Below are 21,884 nucleotides of genomic sequence, written 5' to 3' on the forward strand. Positions count from 1 at the left end.
TACTGGATCAGTTCTTCCTGGTATGGTACAGGTCAGTTACTGGTGCAGTTCTTCCTGGTATAGTACAGCTCAGTTACTGGAGCAGTTCTTCCTGGTATGGTACAGGTAAGTTCCTGGAACAGTTCTTCCTGGTATAGTACAGCTCAGTTACTGGAGCAGTTCTTCCTGGTATGGTACAGGTCAGTTACTGGTGCAGTTCTTCATGGAAAAGTAGAGGTCAGTTAATGGTGCAGTTCTTCCTGGTATAGTACAGCTCAGTTACTGGGGCAGTTCTTCCTGGTATGGTACAGGTCAGTTACTGGTGCGGTTCTTCCTGGTAAAGTAGAGGTCAGTTACTGGTGCAGTTCTTCCTGGTATGGTACAGGTCAGTTACTGGTGCGGTTCTTCCTGGTATGGTACAGGTCAGTTACTGGTGCAGTTCTTCCTGGTATGGTACAGGTCAGTTACTGGTGCGGTTCTTCCTGGTAAAGTAGAGGTCAGTTACTGGTGCAGTTCTTCCTGGTATGGTACAGGTCAGTTACTGGAGCAGTTCTTCCTGGTATGGTACAGGTCAGTTACTGGTGCGGTTCTTCCTGGTATGGTACAGGTCAGTTACTGGTGCAGTTCTTCCTGGTATGGTACAGGTCAGTTACTGGTGCAGTTCTTCCTGGTGTGGTACAGGTCAGTTACTGGTGCGGTTCTTCCTGGTATGGTACAGGTCAGTTACTGGGGCAGTTCTTCCTGGTATGGTACAGGTCAGTTACTGGTGCAGATCTTCCTGGTATGGTACAGGTCAGTTACTGGTGCAGTTCTTCCTGGTGTGGTACAGGTCAGTTACTGGTGTGGTTCTTCCTGGTATGGTACAGGTCAGTTACTGGTGCAGTTCTTCCTGGTATGGTACAGGTCAGTTGCTGGGGCAGTTCTTCCTGGTATGGTACAGGTCAGTTACTGGGGCAGTTCTTCCTGGTATGGTACAGGTCAGTTACTGGGGCAGTTCTTCCTGGTATGGTACAGGTCAGTTACTGGTGCAGTTCTTCCTGTTGTGGTACAGGTCAGTTACTGGTGCGGTTCTTCCTGGTATAGTACAGGTCAGTTACTGGGGCAGTTCTTCCTGGTATGGTACAGGTCAGTTACTGGTGCGGTTCTTCCTGGTATGGTACAGGTCAGTTACTGGTGCGGTTCTACCTGGTATGGTACAGGTCAGTTACTGGGGCAATTCTTCCTGGTATGGTACAGGTCAGTTACTGGTGCGGTTCTTCCTGGTATGGTACAGGTCAGTTACTGGAGCAGTTCTTCCTGGTATGGTACAGGTCAGTTACTGGGGCAGTTCTTCCTGGTATGGTACAGGTCAGTTGCTGGTGCGGTTCTTCCTGGTATGGTACAGGTCAGTTACTGGTGCGGTTCTTCCTGGTATGGTACAGGTCAGTTACTGGGGCAGTTCTTCCTGGTATGGTACAGGTCAGTTACTGGTGCGGTTCTTCCTGGTATGGTACAGGTCAGTTACTGGTGCGGTTCTTCCTGGTATGGTACAGGTCAGTTACTGGTGCGGTTCTTCCTGTTATGGTACAGGTCAGTTACTGGTGCGGTTCTTCCTGGTATGGTACAGGTCAGTTACTGGTGCGGTTCTTCCTGGTATGGTACAGGTCAGTTACTGATGCAGTTCTTCCTGGTATAGTAGAGGTCTGTTACAGGTGCAGTTCTTCCTGGTATGGTACAGGTCAGTTACTGGTGCAGTTCTACCTGGTATGGTACAGGTCAGTTACTGGTGTAGTTCTTCCTGGTATGGTACATGTCAGTTACTGGTGCGGTTCTTTCTGGTATGGTACAGGTCAGTACTAATGCAGTTCTTCCTGGTATAGTAGAGGTCAGTTACTAGTGCAGTTCTTCCTGTTATGGCACAAATCAGTTACTGGTGCGGTTCTTCCTGGTATGGTACAAGTCAGTTGCTTGTGCGGTTCTTTCTGGTATGGTACAGGTCAGTTACTGGTGCCTGTTCTTCCTGGTATGGTACAGGTCAGTTACTGGTGCAGTTCTTCCTGGTATAGTAGAAGTCAGTTACTGGTGCAGTTCTTCCTGGTATAGTAGAGGTCAGTTACTGGTGCAGTTCTTCCTGGTATAGTAGAGGTCAGTTACTGGTGTGTTGTGAGTTCATTTTCCCCTTCACCATTGAGGTCTGATGAACTCCAACTTCTGGTGAAGGAAGGTAGTGAGGCTGATTACAAAGCACCTGAGCAGAATGATGATGACTGGGTGACTGGGATTGCTGACTGGATATAAGGCAGCCGACGCCCTTCTGCCTTGCGGGTGATTACTCTGAGGGATTCTTGGAGACCAGTCTGATTCCTGCTCCTCAAAAGCTAAGTTTTCTGCTCTACTTTTTGCATTTGTGTTTTGGTTTTGTTTTGTCTTGTTTTTCTGGATTTCTGCCTTTCCCTGCTGGGTGAGCTGAATTCCTTTTTGCTCTGTCTTCAGATATTACCAGAGCACTGATATAGTCTTTTTGAAGCCTAGCGTCTTCAGGGCTTTTTTCCCTATCAGTCTGTTGGCTCTTGTTTTTGAGAGGGTTTTGGCGGATTGCAGACAGCAGCTTTTCTATTCTGTCCTATTTAGTTAGCTTGGGCCCCATCATTTGCTCAGCCTATCTTTCTATCTGTGTGAGTGTTTTTTCATCTTGCTTCACCGTCATTATATGTTGGGGGCTGCCTATTGCTTTGGGGTCTGCTCTGGGGCAGTTTAGATTTCCCTTTCTGTCTTTAGGCTATGTAGTTCTCCGGCTGTGATCGAGGGGTCTAGGGCTCCGTAGGAACCCCCCACGGCTACTGCTAGTTGTTGTTGTTAGGTTCAGGGGTCTGCAATCCGATAGCTGCCAACTTCTCTGGTTTTCTGGACTTAGCTAGTATTTCTGTTTTTGCCTCCTACGGTGACTCATTCATAACACTGGTGCAGTTCTTCCTGGTATAGTAGAGGTCAGTTACTGGTGCAGTTCTTCCTGGTATGGTACAGGTCAGTTACTGGAGCAGTTCTTCCTGGTGTGGTACAGGTCATTTACTGGTGCAGTTCTTCCTGGTATGGTACAGGTCAGTTACTGGTGCAGTTCTTCCTGGTATTGTACAGGTCAGTTGCTGGTGCAGTTCTTCCTGGTATGGTACAGGTCAGTTACTGGAGCAGTTCTACCTGGTATGGTACAGGACAGTTACTGGTGCAGTTCTTCCTGGTGTGGTACAGGTCAGTTACTGGAGCAGTTCTTCCTGGTATGGTACAGGTCAGTTACTGGAGCAGTTCTTCCTGGTATGGTACAGGTCAGTTACTGGTGCGGTTCTTCCTGGTATGGTAGAGGTCAGTTACTGGGGCAGTTCTTCCTGGTATGGTACAGGTCAGTTACTTGTGCGGTTCTTCCTGGTATGGTACAGGTCAGTTACTGGTGCGGTTCTTCCTGGTATGGTACAGGTCAGTTACTGGTGCGGTTCTTCCTGGTATGGTACAGGTCAGTTACTGGTGCAGTTCTTCCTGGTATGGTACAGGTCAGTTACTGGTGCGGTTCTTCCTGGTATGGTACAGGTCAGTTACTGGTGCGGTTCTTCCTGGTATGGTACAGGTCAGTTACTGGTGCGGTTCTTCCTGGTATGGTACAGGTCAGTTACTGGAGCGGTTCTACCTGGTATGGTACAGGTCAGTTACTGGGGCAGTTCTTCCTGGTATGGTACAGGTCAGTTACTGGGGCAGTTCTTCCTGGTATGGTACAGGTCAGTTACTGGTGCAGTTCTTCCTGGTATGGTACAGGTCAGTTACTGGTGCAGTTCTTCCTGGTATGGTACAGGTCAGTTACTGGTGCAGTTCTTCCTGGTATGGTACAGGTCAGTTACTGGTGCAGTTCTTCCTGGTATGGTACAGGTCAGTTACTGGTGCAGTTCTTCCTGGTATGGTACAGGTCAGTTACTGGAGCAGTTCTTCCTGGTATGGTACAGGTCAGTTACTGGTGCAGTTCTTCCTGGTATGGTACAGGTCAGTTGCTGGTGCAGTTCTTCCTGGTATGGTACAGGTCAGTTACTGGTGCAGTTCTTCCTGGTATGGTACAGGTCAGTTACTGGGGCAGTTCTTCCTGGTATGGTACAGGTCATTTACTGGGGCAGTTCTTCCTGGTATGGTACAGGTCAGTTACTGGTGCAGTTCTTCCTGGTATGGTACAGGTCAATTACTGGAGCAGTTCTTCCTGGTATGGTACAGGTCAGTTACTGGTGCAGTTCTTCCTGGTATGGTACAGGTCAGTTACTGGTGCAGTTCTTCCTGGTATGGTACAGGTCAGTTACTGGTGCAGATCTTCCTGGTATGGTACAGGTCAGTTACTGGATCAGTTCTTCCTGGTATGGTACAGGTCAGTTACTGGAGCAGTTCTTCCTGGTATAGTACAGCTCAGTTACTGGAGCAGTTCTTCCTGGTATGGTACAGGTCAGTTACTGGTGCAGTTCTTCATTGAAAAGTAGAGGTCAGTTAATGGTGCAGTTCTTCCTGGTATAGTACAGCTCAGTTACTGGGGCAGTTCTTCCTGGTATGGTACAGGTCAGTTACTGGTGCGGTTCTTCCTGGTAAAGTAGAGGTCAGTTACTGGTGCAGTTCTTCCTGGTATGGTACAGGTCAGTTACTGGTGCGGTTCTTCCTGGTATGGTACAGGTCAGTTACTGGTGCAGTTCTTCCTGGTATGGTACAGGTCAGTTACTGGTGCGGTTCTTCCTGGTATGGTACAGGTCAGTTACTGGTGCAGTTCTTCCTGGTGTGGTACAGGTCAGTTACTGGTGCGGTTCTTCCTGGTATGGTACAGGTCAGTTACTGGTGCTGTTCTTCCTGGTGTGGTACAGGTCAGTTACTGGTGCGGTTCTTCCTGGTATGGTACAGGTCAGTTACTGGTGCGGTTCTTCCTGGTATGGTACAGGTCAGTTACTGGTGCGGTTCTTCCTGGTATGGTACAGGTCAGTTACTGGTGCGGTTCTTCCTGGTATGGTACAGGTCAGTTACTGGTGCGGTTCTTCCTGGTATGGTACAGGTCAGTTACTGGGGCAGTTCTTCCTGGTATCGTACAGGTCAGTTACTGGGGCAGTTCTTCCTGGTATGGTACAGGTCAGTTACTGGTGCAGTTCTTCCTGGTATGGTACAGGTCAGTTACTGGGGCAGTTCTTCCTGGTATGGTACAGGTCAGTTACTGGTGCGGTTCTTCCTGTTATGGTACAGGTCAGTTACTGGGGCAGTTCTTCCTGGTATGGTACAGGTCAGTTACTGGGGCAGTTCTTCCTGGTATGGTACAGGTCAGTTACTGGTGCGGTTCTTCCTGGTATGGTACAGGTCAGTTACTGGGGCAGTTCTTCCTGGTATGGTACAGGTCAGTTACTGGTGCGGTTCTTCCTGGTATGGTACAGGTCAGTTACTGGAGCGGTTCTTCCTGGTATGGTACAGGTCAGTTACTGTGGCAGTTCTTCCTGGTATGGTACAGGTCAGTTACTGGTGCGGTTCTTCCTGGTATGGTACAGGTCAGTTACTGGGGCAGTTCTTCCTGGTATAGTACGGGTCAGTTACTGGGGCAGTTCTTCCTGGTATGGTACAGGTCAGTTACTGGGGCAGTTCTTCCTGGTATGGTACAGGTCAGTTACTGGTGCAGTTCTTCCTGGTATGGTACAGGTCAGTTACTGGTGCAGTTCTTCCTGGTATGGTACAGGTCAGTTACTGGTGCAGTTCTTCCTGGTATGGTACAGGTCAGTTACTGGTGCAGTTCTTCCTGGTATGGTACAGGTCAGTTACTGGTGCAGTTCTTCCTGGTATGGTACAGGTCAGTTACTGGTGCGGTTCTTCCTGGTATGGTACAGGTCAGTTACTGGTGCAGTTCTTCCTGGTATGGCACAGGTCAGTTACTGGTGCATTTCTTACTGGTATGATACAGGTCAGTTACTGGGGCAGTTCTTCCTGGTATAGTACAGGTCAGTTACTGGGGCAGTTCTTCCTGGTATGGTACAGGTCAGTTACTGGTGCGGTTCTTCCTGGTATGGTACAGGTCAGTTACTGGGGCAGTTCTTCCTGGTATGGCACAGGTCAGTTACTGGTGCAGTTCTTCCTGGTATGGTACAGGTCAGTTACTGGGGCAGTTCTTTATGGTATAGTACAGGTCAGTTACTGGGGCAGTTCTTCCTGGTATGGTACAGGTCAGTTACTGGTGCGGTTCTTCCTGGTATGATACAGATACTGGTGCGTTTCTTTTCAGCAGGGTATAACTCATCCTTCTGGCACAGTCAGGGTTTATGGCCGGTGCGTGTTGTTTGCACATCTGTCCTCTGCCCCATTAATCCCACTCATCATTTCATTTTCTCATCTTTGCTCCTAGATAATTCCCCTGCATGCAGCTAAAAGCGTCCAGACTGAGCTCCCCGTGACCCCGATCCCGCAGCCCGCGCATTACATAACTGCACACAATGCCCATCACTGCCAGGGATGACGATGATGGCGCTGCCGGCCCCAGGGGCAGTAATGAGGGATGGTGCCGCCGTGTGGTGTCCATCTCTGCACACATCCTGCTGCTCCCATGCAGTTCAGGGAATAAGGGCCTGACAGGAGGAAATCTTCAGCCATGACTTTCCAGCTGTCTACACCTCTGCTGGCTGTCAGTGAACTGGAACATTTACATTCAGCTTTTTTGGCAGAGGGTTTTCTCCATTGTATCAGAGTTGGAGACACATTTCTCTCACAGAGGATTGTCTGCACTGATACATTGTAACAAATGCTCCAGATCGGGGGGCTCTGCTGCCGGAAATGTTCCAGTCACTACATACCCGTCTGTTAGAAAGCTACGGAGCTGTGTTGTGAGCCCGTCCATTATAACGCACAGTCTGTTATAACGCACAGTCCATTATAACGCACAGTCTGTTATAAGCAGCTCTTGTTTTCCAGCTGGGGGATGGCGGTCAATGTTTATTCCACCTCTGTGACCAGTGAGAACCTGAGTCGCCATGACATGCTGGCCTGGGTCAACGACTCCATACAGCTCAACTACACCAAGATCGAGCAGCTGTGCTCAGGTACGGAGCTGAGGTGGTGGGGAGCGGGTCCGCACAGGTGGGCAGCTGGGCGCACTGTATAGTGCTCTTCTTATCATAAGCAGCTCTGTTGTTCCCTGTTATCAGCCGGGCGCCCCTTGACACAGCAGAACGCTCACCCTCGGTCGCGTGCCCTCCTCCTCGGTCGCGTCGCCTCTTCCCTTGCTGCGTCGCCTCTTCCCCTGCTGCGTCGCCTCTTCCCCTGCTGCGTCGCCTCTTCCCCTGCTGCGTCGCCTCTTCCCCTGCTGCGTCGCCTCTTCCCCTGCTGCGTCGCCTCTTCCCCTGCTGCGTCGCCTCTTCCCCTGCTGCATCGCCTCTTCCCCTGCTGCGTCGCCTCTTCCCCTGCTGCGTCGCCTCTTCCCCTGCTGCGTCGCCTCTTCCCCTGCTGCGTCGCCTCTGCCCCTGCTGCGTCGCCTCTGCCCCTGCCGCGTCGCCTCTGCCCCTGCCGCGTCACCTCTTCCCCTGCCACGTCGCCTCTTCCCCTGCCGCGTCGCCTCTTCCCCTGCCGCGTCGCCTCTTCCCCTGCCGCGTCGCCTCTTCCCCTGCCGTGTCGCCTCAGCCCCTTCCGCGTCGCCTCTGCCCCTGCCGCGTCGCCTCAGCCCCTGCTACTTCTCCTCTTCCCCTGCCGCGTCTACTCTTCCCCTGCCGCGTCGCCTCTTCCCCTGCTGCGTCGCCTCTGCCCCTGCTGCGTCGCCTCTGCCCCTGCCGCGTCGCCTCTTCCCCTGCCGCGTCGCCTCTTCCCCTGCCGCGTCGCCTCTTCCCCTGCCGCGTCGCCTCTTCCCCTGCGGCGTCGCCTCTGCCCCTGCTGCGTCGCCTCTGCCCCTGCTGCGTCGCCTCTTCCCCTGCTGCGTCGCCTCTTCCCCTGCTGCGTCGCCTCTTCCCCTGCTGCGTCGCCTCTTCCCCTGCTGCGTCGCCTCTTCCCCTGCTGCGTCGCCTCTTCCCCTGCTGCGTCGCCTCTTCCCCTGCTACTTCTCCTCTTCCCCTGCTGCTTCTCCTCTTCCCCTGCTGCGTCGCCTCTGCCCCTGCTGCGTCGCCTCTGCCCCTGCTGCGTCGCCTCTTCCCATGCCGCGTCGCCTCTTCCCCTGCCGCGTCGCCTCTTCCCCTGCCGCGTCGCCTCTGCCCCTGCCGCGTCGCCTCAGCCCCTGCCGCGTCGCCTCTGCCCCTGCCGCGTCGCCTCTGCCCCTGCCGCGTCGCCTCAGCCCCTGCTACTTCTCCTCTTCCCCTGCCGCTTCTACTCTTCCCCTGCCACGTCGCCTCTTCCCCTGCCACGTCGCCTCTTCCCCTGCTGCGTCGCCTCTTCCCCTGCTGCGTCGCCTCTTCCCCTGCTGCGTCGCCTCTTCCCCTGCTACTTCTCCTCTTCCCCTGCTACTTCTCCTCTTCCCCTGCTACTTCTCCTCTTCCCCTGCTGCGTCGCCTCTGCCCCTGCTGCGTCGCCTCTGCCCCTGCTGCGTCGCCTCTGCCCCTGCTGCGTCGCCTCTGCCCCTGCTGCGTCGCCTCTGCCCCTGCTGCGTCGCCTCTTCCCCTGCTGCGTCGCCTCTTCCCCTGCTGCGTCGCCTCTTCCCCTGCCGCGTCGCCTCTGCCCCTGCCGCGTCGCCTCAGCCCCTGCCGCGTCGCCTCAGCCCCTGCCGCGTCGCCTCAGCCCCTGCCGCGTCGCCTCAGCCCCTGCCGCGTCGCCTCTGCCCCTGCCGCGTCGCCTCTGCCCCTGCCGCGTCGCCTCTGCCCCTGCCGCGTCGCCTCTGCCCCTGCCACTTCTCCTCTTCCCCTGCCGCGTCTACTCTTCCCCTGCCGCGTCTACTCTTCCCCTGCTGCGTCGCCTCAGCCCCTGCTACTTCTCCTCTTCCCCTGCCGCGTCTACTCTTCCCCTGCCACGTCGCCTCTTCCCCTGCCGCGTCGCCTCTGCCCCTGCTGCGTCGCCTCTGCCCCTGCTGCGTCGCCTCTTCCCCTGCCGCGTCGCCTCTTCCCCTGCCGCGTCGTCTCTTCCCCTGCCGCGTCGCCTCTTCCCCTGCCGCGTCGCCTCTTCCCCTGCCGCGTCGCCTCTTCCCCTGCTGCGTCGCCTCTTCCCCTGCTGCGTCGCCTCTTCCCCTGCTGCGTCGCCTCTTCCCCTGCTGCGTCGCCTCTTCCCCTGCTGCGTCGCCTCTTCCCCTGCTACTTCTCCTCTGCCCCTGCTGCGTCGCCTCTGCCCCTGCTGCGTCGCCTCTGCCCCTGCTGCGTCGCCTCTGCCCCTGCTGCGTCGCCTCTGCCCCTGCTGCGTCGCCTCTTCCCATGCCGCGTCGCCTCTTCCCCTGCCGCGTCGCCTCTTCCCCTGCCGCGTCGCCTCTTCCCCTGCCGCGTCGCCTCTGCCCCTGCCGCGTCGCCTCAGCCCCTGCCGCGTCGCCTCTGCCCCTGCCGCGTCGCCTCAGCCCCTGCTACTTCTCCTCTTCCCCTGCCGCGTCTACTCTTCCCCTGCCACGTCGCCTCTTCCCCTGCTGCGTCGCCTCTTCCCCTGCTGCGTCGCCTCTTCCCCTGCTGCGTCGCCTCTTCCCCTGCTGCGTCGCCTCTTCCCCTGCTGCGTCGCCTCTTCCCCTGCTGCGTCGCCTCTTCCCCTGCTACTTCTCTTCCCCTGCTACTTCTCCTCTTCCCCTGCTGCGTCGCCTCTTCCCCTGCTGCGTCGCCTCTGCCCCTGCTGCGTCGCCTCTTCCCCTGCTGCGTCGCCTCTTCCCCTGCCGCGTCGCCTCAGCCCCTGCCGCGTCGCCTCAGCCCCTGCCGCGTCGCCTCTGCCCCTGCCGCGTCGCCTCTGCCCCTGCCGCGTCGCCTCTGCCCCTGCCGCGTCGCCTCAGCCCCTGCTACTTCTCCTCTTCCCCTGCCGCGTCTACTCTTCCCCTGCCGCGTCGCCTCTTCCCCTGCCGCGTCGCCTCTGCCCCTGCCGCGTCGCCTCTGCCCCTGCTGCGTCGCCTCTGCCCCTGCTGCGTCGCCTCTTCCCCTGCTGCGTCGCCTCTTCCCCTGCTGCGTCGCCTCTTCCCCTGCCTCGTCGCCTCTTCCCCTGCCGCGTCGCCTCTTCCCCTGCCGCGTCGCCTCTTCCCCTGCCGCGTCGCCTCTTCCCCTGCCGCGTCGCCTCAGCCCCTGCCGCGTCGCCTCAGCCCCTGCTGCGTCGCCTCAGCCCCTGCTACTTCTCCTCTTCCCCTGCCGCGCCGCCTCTGCCCCTGCCGCGTCTCTTCACCCTCGGCAACGTCTCCTCAGCCTCGGTCGTGTCTCCACAGGGGCCGCCTACTGTCAGTTCATGGACATGCTCTTCCCCGGATGCATCCTATTGAAGAAAGTGAAATTTCAGGCGAAACTGGAGCACGAGTTTATCCACAACTTCAAGGTTTTGCAGGCCGCCTTCAAGAAGATGGGCGTTGACAAGGTACGTAGTATATACTGCGTATTTAAGGACAGTGATCACCATAAATGAGTACACCCCCTATCAATAACTCCTCCATCAAGTATTGTGTGTGACCTCCATGATGTGTAGGGGCGGTACTGAGTATTCTAGGGCTGGAAGGAACAAGTAGGCAACATATTACAGTGTCCATCTTTCTCCATCTCAAGAATGAGCTCTAGAGCCTGGATACCAGATGGAGAGTGGTGACAACTTGTCAGATCAGGAGACACTCGGCCTCTGAGTCACTGTCACCTGTTCTTCCTCAGAAATGCACCAGTTGTGAGTTTTGTGTCATTGGAAGATTGGAGAAAAAGTGTCGTCTACTAAGGTCCCAGAGTGATGGCAGCATCTTCTCTCCTGCTATAGAGCTGGTCATTTGTATCCTCATGATCCCATCAATTACATGAAGCCTTCAACACCAGGAGCTCATTTGCACCTTAACAAGAGCAGCTAAATTGCTCCCCCGATACCAGCAGCACGTGTCTCCTGACATCAGCAGCTCATGTGCCCCCCCCGACGTTGGCAGCTCGTGTACACTTCGACACCGGCTCTTGTGACCGCCCACCCCCCCCTCCCGACACCGGCAGCTCATGTGCCCCCTGACACTGGCAGCTAATCTGCCCCCCGACATCAGCTGCTCATGTGCATTTCGATACCAGCAGCTCATCTGCCCCCCAACTCCAGCAACTCATGTGTCACTCCTTGACACCGGCAGCTCATGTGCCCCCATCCTGACACCGGCAGCTCATGTGCCGCCCTTCTGACATCGTCAGCTCATGTGCCCCCCATGGTGATGTCATAGAGGTTACTTCCGGTCAGTGAGGCTCCGTTCCCAGCCGGGCTGAACTGCCCTGACCTCAGTGACATCCTTGCTAGCACCGTGAGAAAAACTCTCACGGTGCTAGCGGGGATCTCATCGAGGTCACCGCAGTTCAGCCAGGCTGGGAACGGAGCCTCAGTGACCGGACGTAACCTCTATGACATCACCACCGGTCAGCAGCTCATTCACCATTGGTTTTCAGCCTGGATGGTCGCATCTTGGCACCGTCCAAGTTGAAAACTGTTCATTCCCCAGACATGGATTACGGCGTGGGACAGAATGACAGCAGGTATGATATATTGTTGTTTTTTTTACTTTACTTTTATTACAGGAGAATGAGGGCTTAGTTGGAATTAGGCATTTAAATAAATTTATTTACCATACAACTATAGGATTAGTAATGAATGGGTGTCTTATAGATGCCTCTCCATTACTAATCCGTGGGCTTGATGTCACCTGACAATACAAAGGTGACATCAGCCCCACAAATATGAACCCCACTTGCCACCGCTACAGGGCAAGAGGGAAGAGGCGGGCAAAGTGCCAGAATTGGTGCATCTAATAGCTGTGCCTTTTCAGGGCAGCTGCTGGCTGCTGTTTTTAGGCTGGGGGGGAGCAATATTCAAGGCTCCTTACCAGCCTGAGAATACCAGAGTACCAGCCCCCAGCTGTCTGCTTTAGCAAGGCTGGTTGTCAAAAATGGGGGGACCCCACGCTGTTTTTTAAATCATTTATTTAAATAATTAAAAAAAAAAAACCAGCGTGGGGACCCCTCTATTCTTGATAACTAGCCTTGCTGAAGCAGACAGCTGGGAGTTTTGGCTGGCTGGTTAGGAAAAATGAGGGGAACCCACGCTGTTTTTTTAAAAACATTATTTATTTGCAGCACAGGAGCGGCTGATGAATACTACCATACGCCACTCCTGATCTCTCTGTAATTAGCGGTAGCAGGTGTCAGCTGTGGGGAGCTGTAGTCCCATCAGCTGACACCAGTGACCAGAAGTAAGCTTTATACTTCCGATCACAACTGAGTGCTCTTGCTGTCTTTTGACAGCGTGGGAACCGCGGCACTCTGACCGGCTGGCATGATTTCACCGCCGATCAGAAGCGGTGTTTTCCGCGCTGCCATGCACACGACAGTGCGACAAACACCTGATGTTCGGGCTGCGGAACCCAAACAGTAACACGGACTTCCTGGTGAAGTCCGTGTTTGGTGTCAATTACCGAACAGTAGGTGTTCGGTACAGACACCGAACTTTACTGTTCGGGTTCGCCCATCTCTAAACTAGACTAACTCTGCTGCCTCATTGTAATGAATGCATACGTAGAGCGTTTCATCTGAATCACGGATTTCTGAGACTTAAGATGGAAACTTGTACGTAAATACGTGGACAAAATTGTTGATCCCTTCTCTTAAAGTAAGAAAAATCACTGAAATAACTTGAAAGTGACAAAAGTAATTTTTTATTTCAATTTTCAATTTACTGAAAGTCAACTGACAATCAGACTTTTAAAAAATGAAGGTTCCCCTAGAAAATAATTTGGCCATACAGACATGTGAAACTAAGGTGTGTCCTGTAATTACCGTAGCTTTAGTATTAAGGTTGAAGGTATACTTAAGTCCATCAAGTTCAACCTATCAATTATATCATCACAGGAGTCAACAAACATGTGCTCAGTCGGTCGCCTATTGCAGGGTGAAAAGTAGTCATTGTGCTGTTTGTTATCACAGTATGCACCACACTGAACATGGAACAAAGAAAGCTGAGGAAAGAGTTGTCTCAGGAGATTAGAAAGACAATACTATTAGAGGTGAAGGCTACAAGATATCTTCACCTAGCTCCTGTTACTACAGCTGCGCATATTATTCAGAAGGCCTGTGGGACTATAGCCGACCTCCCTGGACAAATTGAAGAGACTGATAATATGAATAGTAACCACAGACCCCAGAACAGTTTCCAAAGCGATTAGAGGTGAACTCCAAGGTGAAGGTCTATCACTGTCAGGTCGCACCTTCTGTAGCTGTCAGGGCCAAAGTGGACTTCATGGAAGATGACCACTGCTGATGGAGCATCATAAAAAGGAAGACTGGAATTTGCCACAAAGCTTCTGGGAGAACATCTTGTGCAAGGAGGAGACAAAACTGGACCTTTGAGATGTGACATCAGCTCTACGTTCACAGTCACAAATTTGAAGCAAAGAGCAGAACTTTGTACCTGCTGTGACACACGGAGGAGCTCGGCGATGTTCCAGGGCTGCTGCAACTGACACAGGGGGTCCTGCATCTGTGTACGGTAAAATGCATTCTCAAGAATATCAAGACCGTCTGTAGCCAAATATGCTGCCGAGTGCCTGAAACGTCCGTCTGAGCAGCAGGTCACGGGTCCTCCAACAGGATGGTGACTCAAAACGGCTAAAAATGTCCAAGAGCGACTGAGGGCAAAGTGTCGGACTCTTCTGAAGAGGCTTCTGTGACCCTGGTCTAAATCCTACAGAAAATCTGTGGACAGAGCTGAGACCTGCAGTCTGGAGAAGACGCATCTACGCCTGAGACATGAGGAGCCGCCTGCTCACGAGGAGCCAAATACCTGTGGACGGGGATAGAAGTCTCCCTGAGAGGCACATACATCGTCTGTCTGCAGCGATCGCCTCAAAAGGTCATGCAACAAAATATTAAGTTAATGAGCCATCATTGCTACCCAGGCCGGGGCATTTGTTTGGTTAGTTTTTTTTTCTGGTGAACCAAGATTTAGAAGCAAAAAAAGCAAAGTCTGATTCTCATTATTGATAGTAAATTTAAGATTAAAATTACTTGTGTCAGTTTCTGATATTTCAGTGATTGGTGGGGGTTTTCTTACTTTATTAGAAGGGTCGAAAAGTTTTGTCCACAGCTGTAAGTGCTCATAGAGCACAGGATAGATGTGACTCGAAGCCTAAAAGTGATCTAAACTGTTATGTGCCCAAAATGCCACCAATAAAATCTTCAGTACAACCCAAAAAAAACGGCTTGTCCGTCATTTATTAATGAAAATATAGATTTCTGAATTACTGGCAGCACAAAGGCTCTTGAAAATGCCGTGGCTCCCATAAAAAGTATTACTATTATTAGTTATTATAATAGCACCATTTATTCCATGGCGCTTTACATGTGAGGGGGGTATACATAATAAAGACAAGTGCATTATTCTTACACAATACAAGTCACAACTGGTACATTAGGAGAGAGGACCCTGCCCGCGAAGGCTCACAATCTACAACGGGATGGGTGAGGATACAGTAGGCGAGGGTAGAGCTGGTCGTGCAGCGGTTTGGTGGATCGGTAGTTACTGCAGGTTGTAGGCTTGTCGGAAGAGGTGGGTCTTCAGGTTCTTTTTGAAGGTTTCCATGGTAGGTGAGAGTCTGATATGTTGTGGTAGAGAGTTCCAGAGTAGGGGGGATGCGCGGGAGAAATCTTGTATGTGTTTGTGGGAAGAGGAGATAAGAGGGGAGCAGAGAAGGAGATCTTGTGAGGATCGGAGGTTGCGTGCAGGAAATTACCGGGAGAAGAGGTCACAGATGAATGGAGGAGACAGGTTGTGGATGGCTTTGTATGTCATGGTTAGGGTTTTGAACTGGAGTCTTTTGGTAATGGGGAGCCAGTGCAGGGATTGATAGAGGGGAGAGGCCGGGGAATAGCAGGGGGACAGGTGGATTAGTCGGGCAGCAGAGTTTAGAATAGATTGGAGGGGTGCGAGAGTGGTAGAGGGGAGGCCATAGAGCAGGAGGTTGCAGTAGTCAAGGCGGGAGATGATGAGGGCATGGACTAGGGTTTTTGCAGATTCTTGGTGGAGGAATGTACGAATTGGTGAAATATTTTTGAGTTGAAGTTGGCAGGAAGTGGAAAGGGCTTGGATATGTGGTTTGAAAGAGAAATCAGTGTCAAGGATAACCCAGAGGCAGCGAGATTGTGGGACTGGAGAGAGTGGGCAGCCGTTTACTTTAATGGATAGGTCCATTGGGGGGGGTCGCGTGAGATGGGGGAAAGATGATTAATTCTGTTTTGTGCATATTAAGTTTTAGAAATCTAGCGGAGAAGAAGGATGAAATAGTAGACAGACATTGAGGGATTCTGGTTAGTAGGGAGGTGATATCTGGCCCAGAGATGTAGATCTGTGTGTCATCAGCGTAGAGATGATACTGAAAGCCGTAAGGCTACGTGCACACGCTGCGGAATGGGGTACGGATTTGGCCGCGCGGATTTTGTAAAATCCGCAGGTAAATCTGCATGTCAAAAGACCTGCGGTTTTACCTGCGGATTGCTCTGCGAATTTTCATCTCCACAATGGAGGAGATGGCAAACCGCAGCGGAATCTGCAGAAAGAATTGACATGTCAATTCTTTCTGCGGTTTCAAAACCGCAGGAAAACCGTGCGGAAAAAATCTGCACCTTCTGCACTGCGGTTTTGTATTCCCATAGGGAATAATGGTATTGTACACCGCAGCAAAAACTGCTGCGAACCCGCAGCAGAATCCGCAGCGTGTGCACACACCCTAAGATTCTATGAGCTGTCCGAGGCCGAAGGTTTAAATGGAGAAGAGCAGGGGCCCTAGGACTGGACCTTGCAGGACTCCGACAGATAGGGGCGCGGTGAGGAGGTCGTGTGTGAGTGGGAGATGCTGAATGTCCGGTCTGTTAGGTATGGCGCGATCCAAGATAGGGCCAAGTCTGTGATACCAAGAGATGAGAGGGTCCGTAGTAATAGGGAATGGTCCACTGTGTCAAAGGCAGAGGACAGGTCCAGGAGGAGGACAGAGTAGTGTTGCTTGGCCTTGGCGTTTAGTAGGTCTTTGGTGACCTTAGTTAGGGCAGTTTCAGTGGAGTGGTGTGGCTGGAAGCCAGATTGTAATTGGTAAAAGAGGGAGAAAGAAGAGAAGTGGGAGGACAGTTCAAGATGGATGTGTTGTTCCAGTAGTTTTGAGGCATAGGGGAGAAGTGATATAGGGCGATAGCTAGATACAGAGGATGGGTCAAGAGAGAGCTTTTTGAGGATAGCTGTGATTGAGGCATGTTTAAAACTTGAGGGGAAAACACCAGTTGTTAGTGATAGGTTGGGGAGATGGGTTAGGGTTGGGATGAAGACTGTGGTGAGGTTTGGGATGAAGTGGGATGGGATCAGGTCAAGTGCACAGGTGGTGAGATGTGATCTTGAGCATAGAGTGGAGAGTCGATCTTCTGTAATGGTGGAGAAGTTGCTTTTGGAGGTGGAAGGCTGGGCAGCTAGGAGAAAGGGCTCTGGGGGTTATCGACCAAAACTGTCTCTGATGTTATCAATCTTCTGCTTTTTGAAAAATGAGGAAAAGTCTTCAGCTGAGATGAGTGGGGAGGGAGGAGGTGCTGGGTGACAGAGGAGAGAATTGAAGGTGTTGAATAACTGTTTAGGGCTGTGAGACAGGGAGGATATGAAAGATGAGAAGTAGGTTTGTTTTGCGGCAGTGAGTGTGGCCTTGAAAGTAGTGAGGGACTATTTGAATGCGATGAAGTCCTCATTGGAGTAAGATCTTTTCCATCTCTGGTCAGCAGCCCTGGAAGCTCGCCTCAGTTCTTTGGTCAGGCTGGTGTGCCAGGGCTGTCTGTGTTCCCAAACTAAAATGCCGCCCTCCCTGCTAAGCCTCACAATGTGCCTAAACCATGATTGGTGTGTACATTTTGCATTATTGCTGTAGGGAGACACACTTAATTTTTGAGGTGCGTGTCTCCTGAATCACAAGCTGTGAACGGTGTACGGGCGCTGCAATGTATGGGACACTACAGTTTTCCAGCTCACTACAATGTATGGGCAGTACAATGTGTAGGGAACTACAATGTATTGGGCACTACAATGTATGGGACACTATCACTTTTATGGTACCCACAAACTGAAAAAATGGTACCACGAAATGGTATAACAAATATAAAATATCATTCTTTATTGTAATATTAAAAACAAAATACAAAAGAAAGGTGCAAGATAGAATAAAGAGGTCAGTGAAGAGATTTATTTTACACATTTATTTATTGTTTTGTGCATACAGCTAGTATACATCACTGATTTTTTCTTTTTAAGGCGGTGCACATGCGTGGTATTTTCAGCCGCTGGAGGATATACGGCGGTCTTCAGTGTCTGCGGTGCGTGCACTTTCTCTTTTGAGGACCTGGCGTTACCGGGCCTCGTGACCGCCTCATGTCCCTCCCATTGGTTGGCGGGTCTCATGTAATTCCGCGCATGCGCCGTTTGTGCCTTGCTTCCCACGATAGTAACAGGACCTGTGTGAATATTGCGCAGGTGCCGTCACTGGCATAGTTTTATTTGGCGCTGATTACTTTTACATACACAGGTGTAAATCATAATTACTGACCAATAGTAAAAGCAGGTCCGGATCACCCCGTGCTCTGAAACGCTCGTCGGGGCAGAGGGACGTCTGGGGACCTCCACCATCTGACACACTGGTATGTACCAGATCTCGTTTGCCGCATACCACTACACTGTTTTCAAAGCATTTTGCTGCTAGGTTAGTTAACAGGGAGATAGCTGCCCACCAGACCATTTAATTGTAATTAATACATGCCTGTAGTGGCTGTTTATAACATAAGGGGAGATTGTGTGTGCTTGCTTATAATATGTTATACATACTGTAATGTCATTTTGCATTGTTATTTTGTGGGTTACTGTGGTCAATGACACTTGTTGGATCGCTGTAGTGGGATTTCCCATGGCTTGGTAGTCCCTCTTTATTCTGTCTTGCACCTTTCTTTTGTATTTTGTTTTTAATATTACAATAAAGAATGATATTTTATATTTGATATACCTTTTCGTGGTACCATTTTTTCACTTTGTGGGTACCATAAAACTAATATTGTCTGTTTTGTGGTATATTTCCCATGATTGGGGATGAAAATAGAGTGATTTTGGGCAAATTTATGTGATTACAATGTATGGGACACTAGAGCGTATGAGACACTACAATGTATGGGGTACTACAATGTATGGGGCGCTGCAATGTATGGGACACTACAGTGTTCCAGGGCTCTACAATGTATGGGCAGTACAATGTATAGGCAACTACAATGTATGAGACACTACAATGTATGAGGCACTATAATGTATGGGGCACTATAATGTATGAGCAGTGCAATGTGTAAGGCACTACAATGTCCTGGCACTACAATGTCCAGGCAATGCAATGGCCGGGCACTACAATGTACGGGCAGTACAATGTATGGGGCAGTACAACGTGTGGACACTATAATGTATGAGGCACTACAATGTACAGTCAGGACAATGTATAGTGAACTGCAATGTGTGGGCACTACAATGTACAGTCAGGACAATGTATGGGGCACTACAATATATGGAACGCTACAATGTATGGGCAGTAAAGTGTATATGGAACTACAATGTATGGGGCACAATAGCATATTTGTAATTTTCACTATGCAGCATCCAGTGTGTATGTTCCAGGAAACCACATGTGGTGTCAACATTGTTACTACACATGTAGCTTAATTCCCAGAGGAGTGTAAATTCACATGAGGCGGTTTCTGCTGTTCTGGCACTTAGCGGCTCTGCAAATGTAGTCTGCAAACTATTCTACGATGGTCTAAACTCCAAAAGTCACATAGCACTCCTTCCCTACCGAGCCTGTCGTGTGGCCGCATAGCAATATACAGTCGTATGTGGAGTATTGCCGCATTCAGGAGAAATTGTGTAAAATAAATAAATAAAAATTATGGGGCCATTTTCTCAGATTTACCCTTTAAATTAAAAAATTGAGTCTAAATGTAACATTTTAGCGAAAAAAATGTAATTTTTCTTGTTCACAGCACAATGTTATGAAATTCATATGTGGGTTTAAAATGCTCATCACAACCCGAGATGAATTCCTCGAAGGGGGTAGGTTCCAAAATGGTGTCATTTGTGGGGGGGTTTCTGCTGCTATGCCAACTCAGGGGCTCTTCTAATGTGACATGGCATCCAGAAAATTTTGCTCCAAAAGTCAAATAGCGCTCCTTCTCCTTCAAGCCTTCCGTGTACTCAACAAAAGGTTCTGGCCAATATGGGACATCGTCATACTCGGGAGAAATTGCACAATAAATTTGGCTGTCGATTTTCTACCTTTTGTGAAGTGAGACATATTAGTAACAAATTGTTTTCGTTTTTTTCATTCATTCCTGTGAAGTGCCTGAAGGGTTAGCAAACTTTCTAAATGAATGCTGTGAAAGGTGCAAATTTTAAAATTAGGGGAGCCTGTACATCAGATAAATCCTCAAACTAATGTGAAATGTGAAGAGGTCCCTATCAAATCTGGTTTTGTAAATTTTATTGAAAAAATTGAAAAAAAAAAATGTTGCTAAACTTTCGAATCATGTTCTTACATAACTTTTTTATCTATTATCTTCTTTGTGGTACGACTCTGACTTAAGGACATAAAAATTCAAATTTCAAAAATTGCACATTTTAAAAATTTATTTTTCAAATATATTATTTTTTTTTCAGAAAAAATGGCCATAACAAAGTACAATGTCATAATTTTTTTTCTCAGAATCACTTGGTTGTGTAGAAGCCTCAGATTCAGCACCACATAAACTGGCTGGGGTCGTGCGTTTTCAGGGCAGTGGGCGGCTTTACAGTACTGCGATTCGAAAAGAAGTGATTCAGTCAGAACCAAATATTTGTCAAATTTTAATCAGAAATGAATATCTTGAAATTTGTTCATTTCTAGCCATAATTTCTCTAATTTCCCAGAAACTTTAGGATACGTCTCCAATGTATGAGGTGGTGGTCTCACCATGGAGCTCTTGTACAAATGTCTCACCATGAATCACCGGTCTGCCATGTTCTTGGCCACATGACCGCTCAGATATAGATTTTGTTTTCCAGATCATCCCTGTAGAACGATTAGTGAAGGGGAAGTTCCAGGACAATTTTGAGTTTGTCCAGTGGTTCAAGAAATTCTTCGATGCCAACTATGATGGAAAAGAGTATGACCCTATGCTGGCAAGACAAGGGCAGGACATGGCACCCCCGCCCAACCCAGGAGACCAGGTCTTCAACAAACCCAAGAAGACCATCATCTCATCAGGTACAGTAGTGGCCAATAGTGTCTGGGGTTCTGGGAGCTGATGGCGATATCTGCAGTGCTTGGGCCCAATATCGATGTCTGTGGTGCTCGCGCCTGATAGCGATATCTGCGGTGCTGGTGGCCAATAGCGATGTCTGTGTTGCTGACAGCCGATATTGTTGTCTGCAGTCCTGGAAGCCAATAGTGATGTAGTTCTTTGGTGCTAGAGGCCACTAGTAGACATGAGCGAATAATGTCGGATCCCTCCTTATTCGGCTCGTTAATAGAGCTTACCCAATAGCTGCAGCGGGAGCCTGGATACCTGGAGTGCTCCCAATAATCAGGTGTCCGGCACGGCAGCTGCATGTGTCACGGCTGTAGGACAGTCATAACAGATGCATGGAGTATTCGGTAAACTCTGTTAGCGAGACGAATAAGGAGGGATCAAACGATATTCGCTCATGTCTAGCCGCGTGCAATGTCTTCCACCTGGTGGACACCATATATTCGTCTCCTCTTTGCATTTTTTTTGCAGTCCCTCAGAGAACATCTCCCACAGGTCCCAAGACCATGCAGCCCCCAGCACGATTACAGAACTCATCTCATCCTATAAAGAGAAACCCTCCCATCACCAGAAACGGTGGCAGCGAGCTGGACTCACAGATAACGGAGCTGAATCAGCAGGTGAGAGCTGAGAGCGGTGCTTGTCACACATGGCCCTTGTGTTTGATCTCTGTACTGTGACATCACTTTGTGTTTTATTTCTGTATTGTGACATCACTTTGTGTTTGATCTCTGTACTGTGACATCACTTTGATCTCTGTATTGTGACATCACTTTGAGTTTGATCTCTGTACTGTGACATCACTTTGAGTTTGATCTCTGTACTGTGATATCACTTTGTGTTTTATTTCTGTATTGTGACATCACTTTGTGTTTGATCTCTGTACTGTGACATCACTTTGATCTCTGTATTGTGACATCACTTTGAGTTTGATCTCTGTACTGTGATATCACTTTGTGTTTTATTTCTGTATTGTGACATCACTTCGTGTTTGATCTCTGTACTGTGACATCACTTTGTGTTTTATTTCTGTATTGTGACATCACTTTGTGTTTGATCTCTGTACTGTGACATGACTTTGTGTTTTATTTCTGTACTGTGACATCACTTTGTGTTTTATTTCTGTATTGTGACATCACTTTGTGTTTGATCTCTGTACTGTGACATCACTTTGATCTCTGTACTGTGACATCACTTTGTGTTTTATTTCTGTATTGTGACATCACTTTGTGTTTGATCTCTGTACTGTGACATGACTTTGTGTTTGATCTCAGCAGTGTGACATCACTTTGTGTTTTATTTCTGTATTGTGACATCACTGTTTGATCTCTGTACTGTGACATGACGTTGTGTTTGATCTCTGTACTGTGATATCACTGTGTTTTATTTCTGTACTGTGAGATCACTTTGTGTTTTATTTCTGTACTGTGACATAACTTTGTGTTTGATCTCTACTGTGACATCACTTTG

The 21,884-nt window shown here is 50.1% G+C and overlaps 1 protein-coding gene across 3 annotated transcripts in view; it reads left to right on the plus strand.

The window, feature by feature from the left end:
• Nucleotides 1-21,884, plus strand: part of MAPRE3 (microtubule associated protein RP/EB family member 3) — a 161,415-nt gene that overhangs the window by 95,313 nt on the left and 44,218 nt on the right. For all 3 annotated transcript variants that reach the window (XM_073562048.1, XM_073562049.1, XM_073562047.1), the window contains 4 exons: nucleotides 6,907-7,034; nucleotides 10,289-10,434; nucleotides 20,170-20,371; nucleotides 20,886-21,034. In XM_073562048.1, the coding sequence (XP_073418149.1) occupies nucleotides 6,907-7,034; nucleotides 10,289-10,434; nucleotides 20,170-20,371; nucleotides 20,886-21,034 (625 nt within the window). The remainder of the gene's footprint in view (nucleotides 1-6,906; nucleotides 7,035-10,288; nucleotides 10,435-20,169; nucleotides 20,372-20,885; nucleotides 21,035-21,884) is intronic.

Source organism: Dendrobates tinctorius, unplaced genomic scaffold (genome assembly GCF_039654945.1).
Source record: "Dendrobates tinctorius isolate UK_male_01 unplaced genomic scaffold, ASM3965494v1 ptg000332l, whole genome shotgun sequence".
Taxonomy (NCBI): domain Eukaryota; kingdom Metazoa; phylum Chordata; class Amphibia; order Anura; family Dendrobatidae; genus Dendrobates; species Dendrobates tinctorius.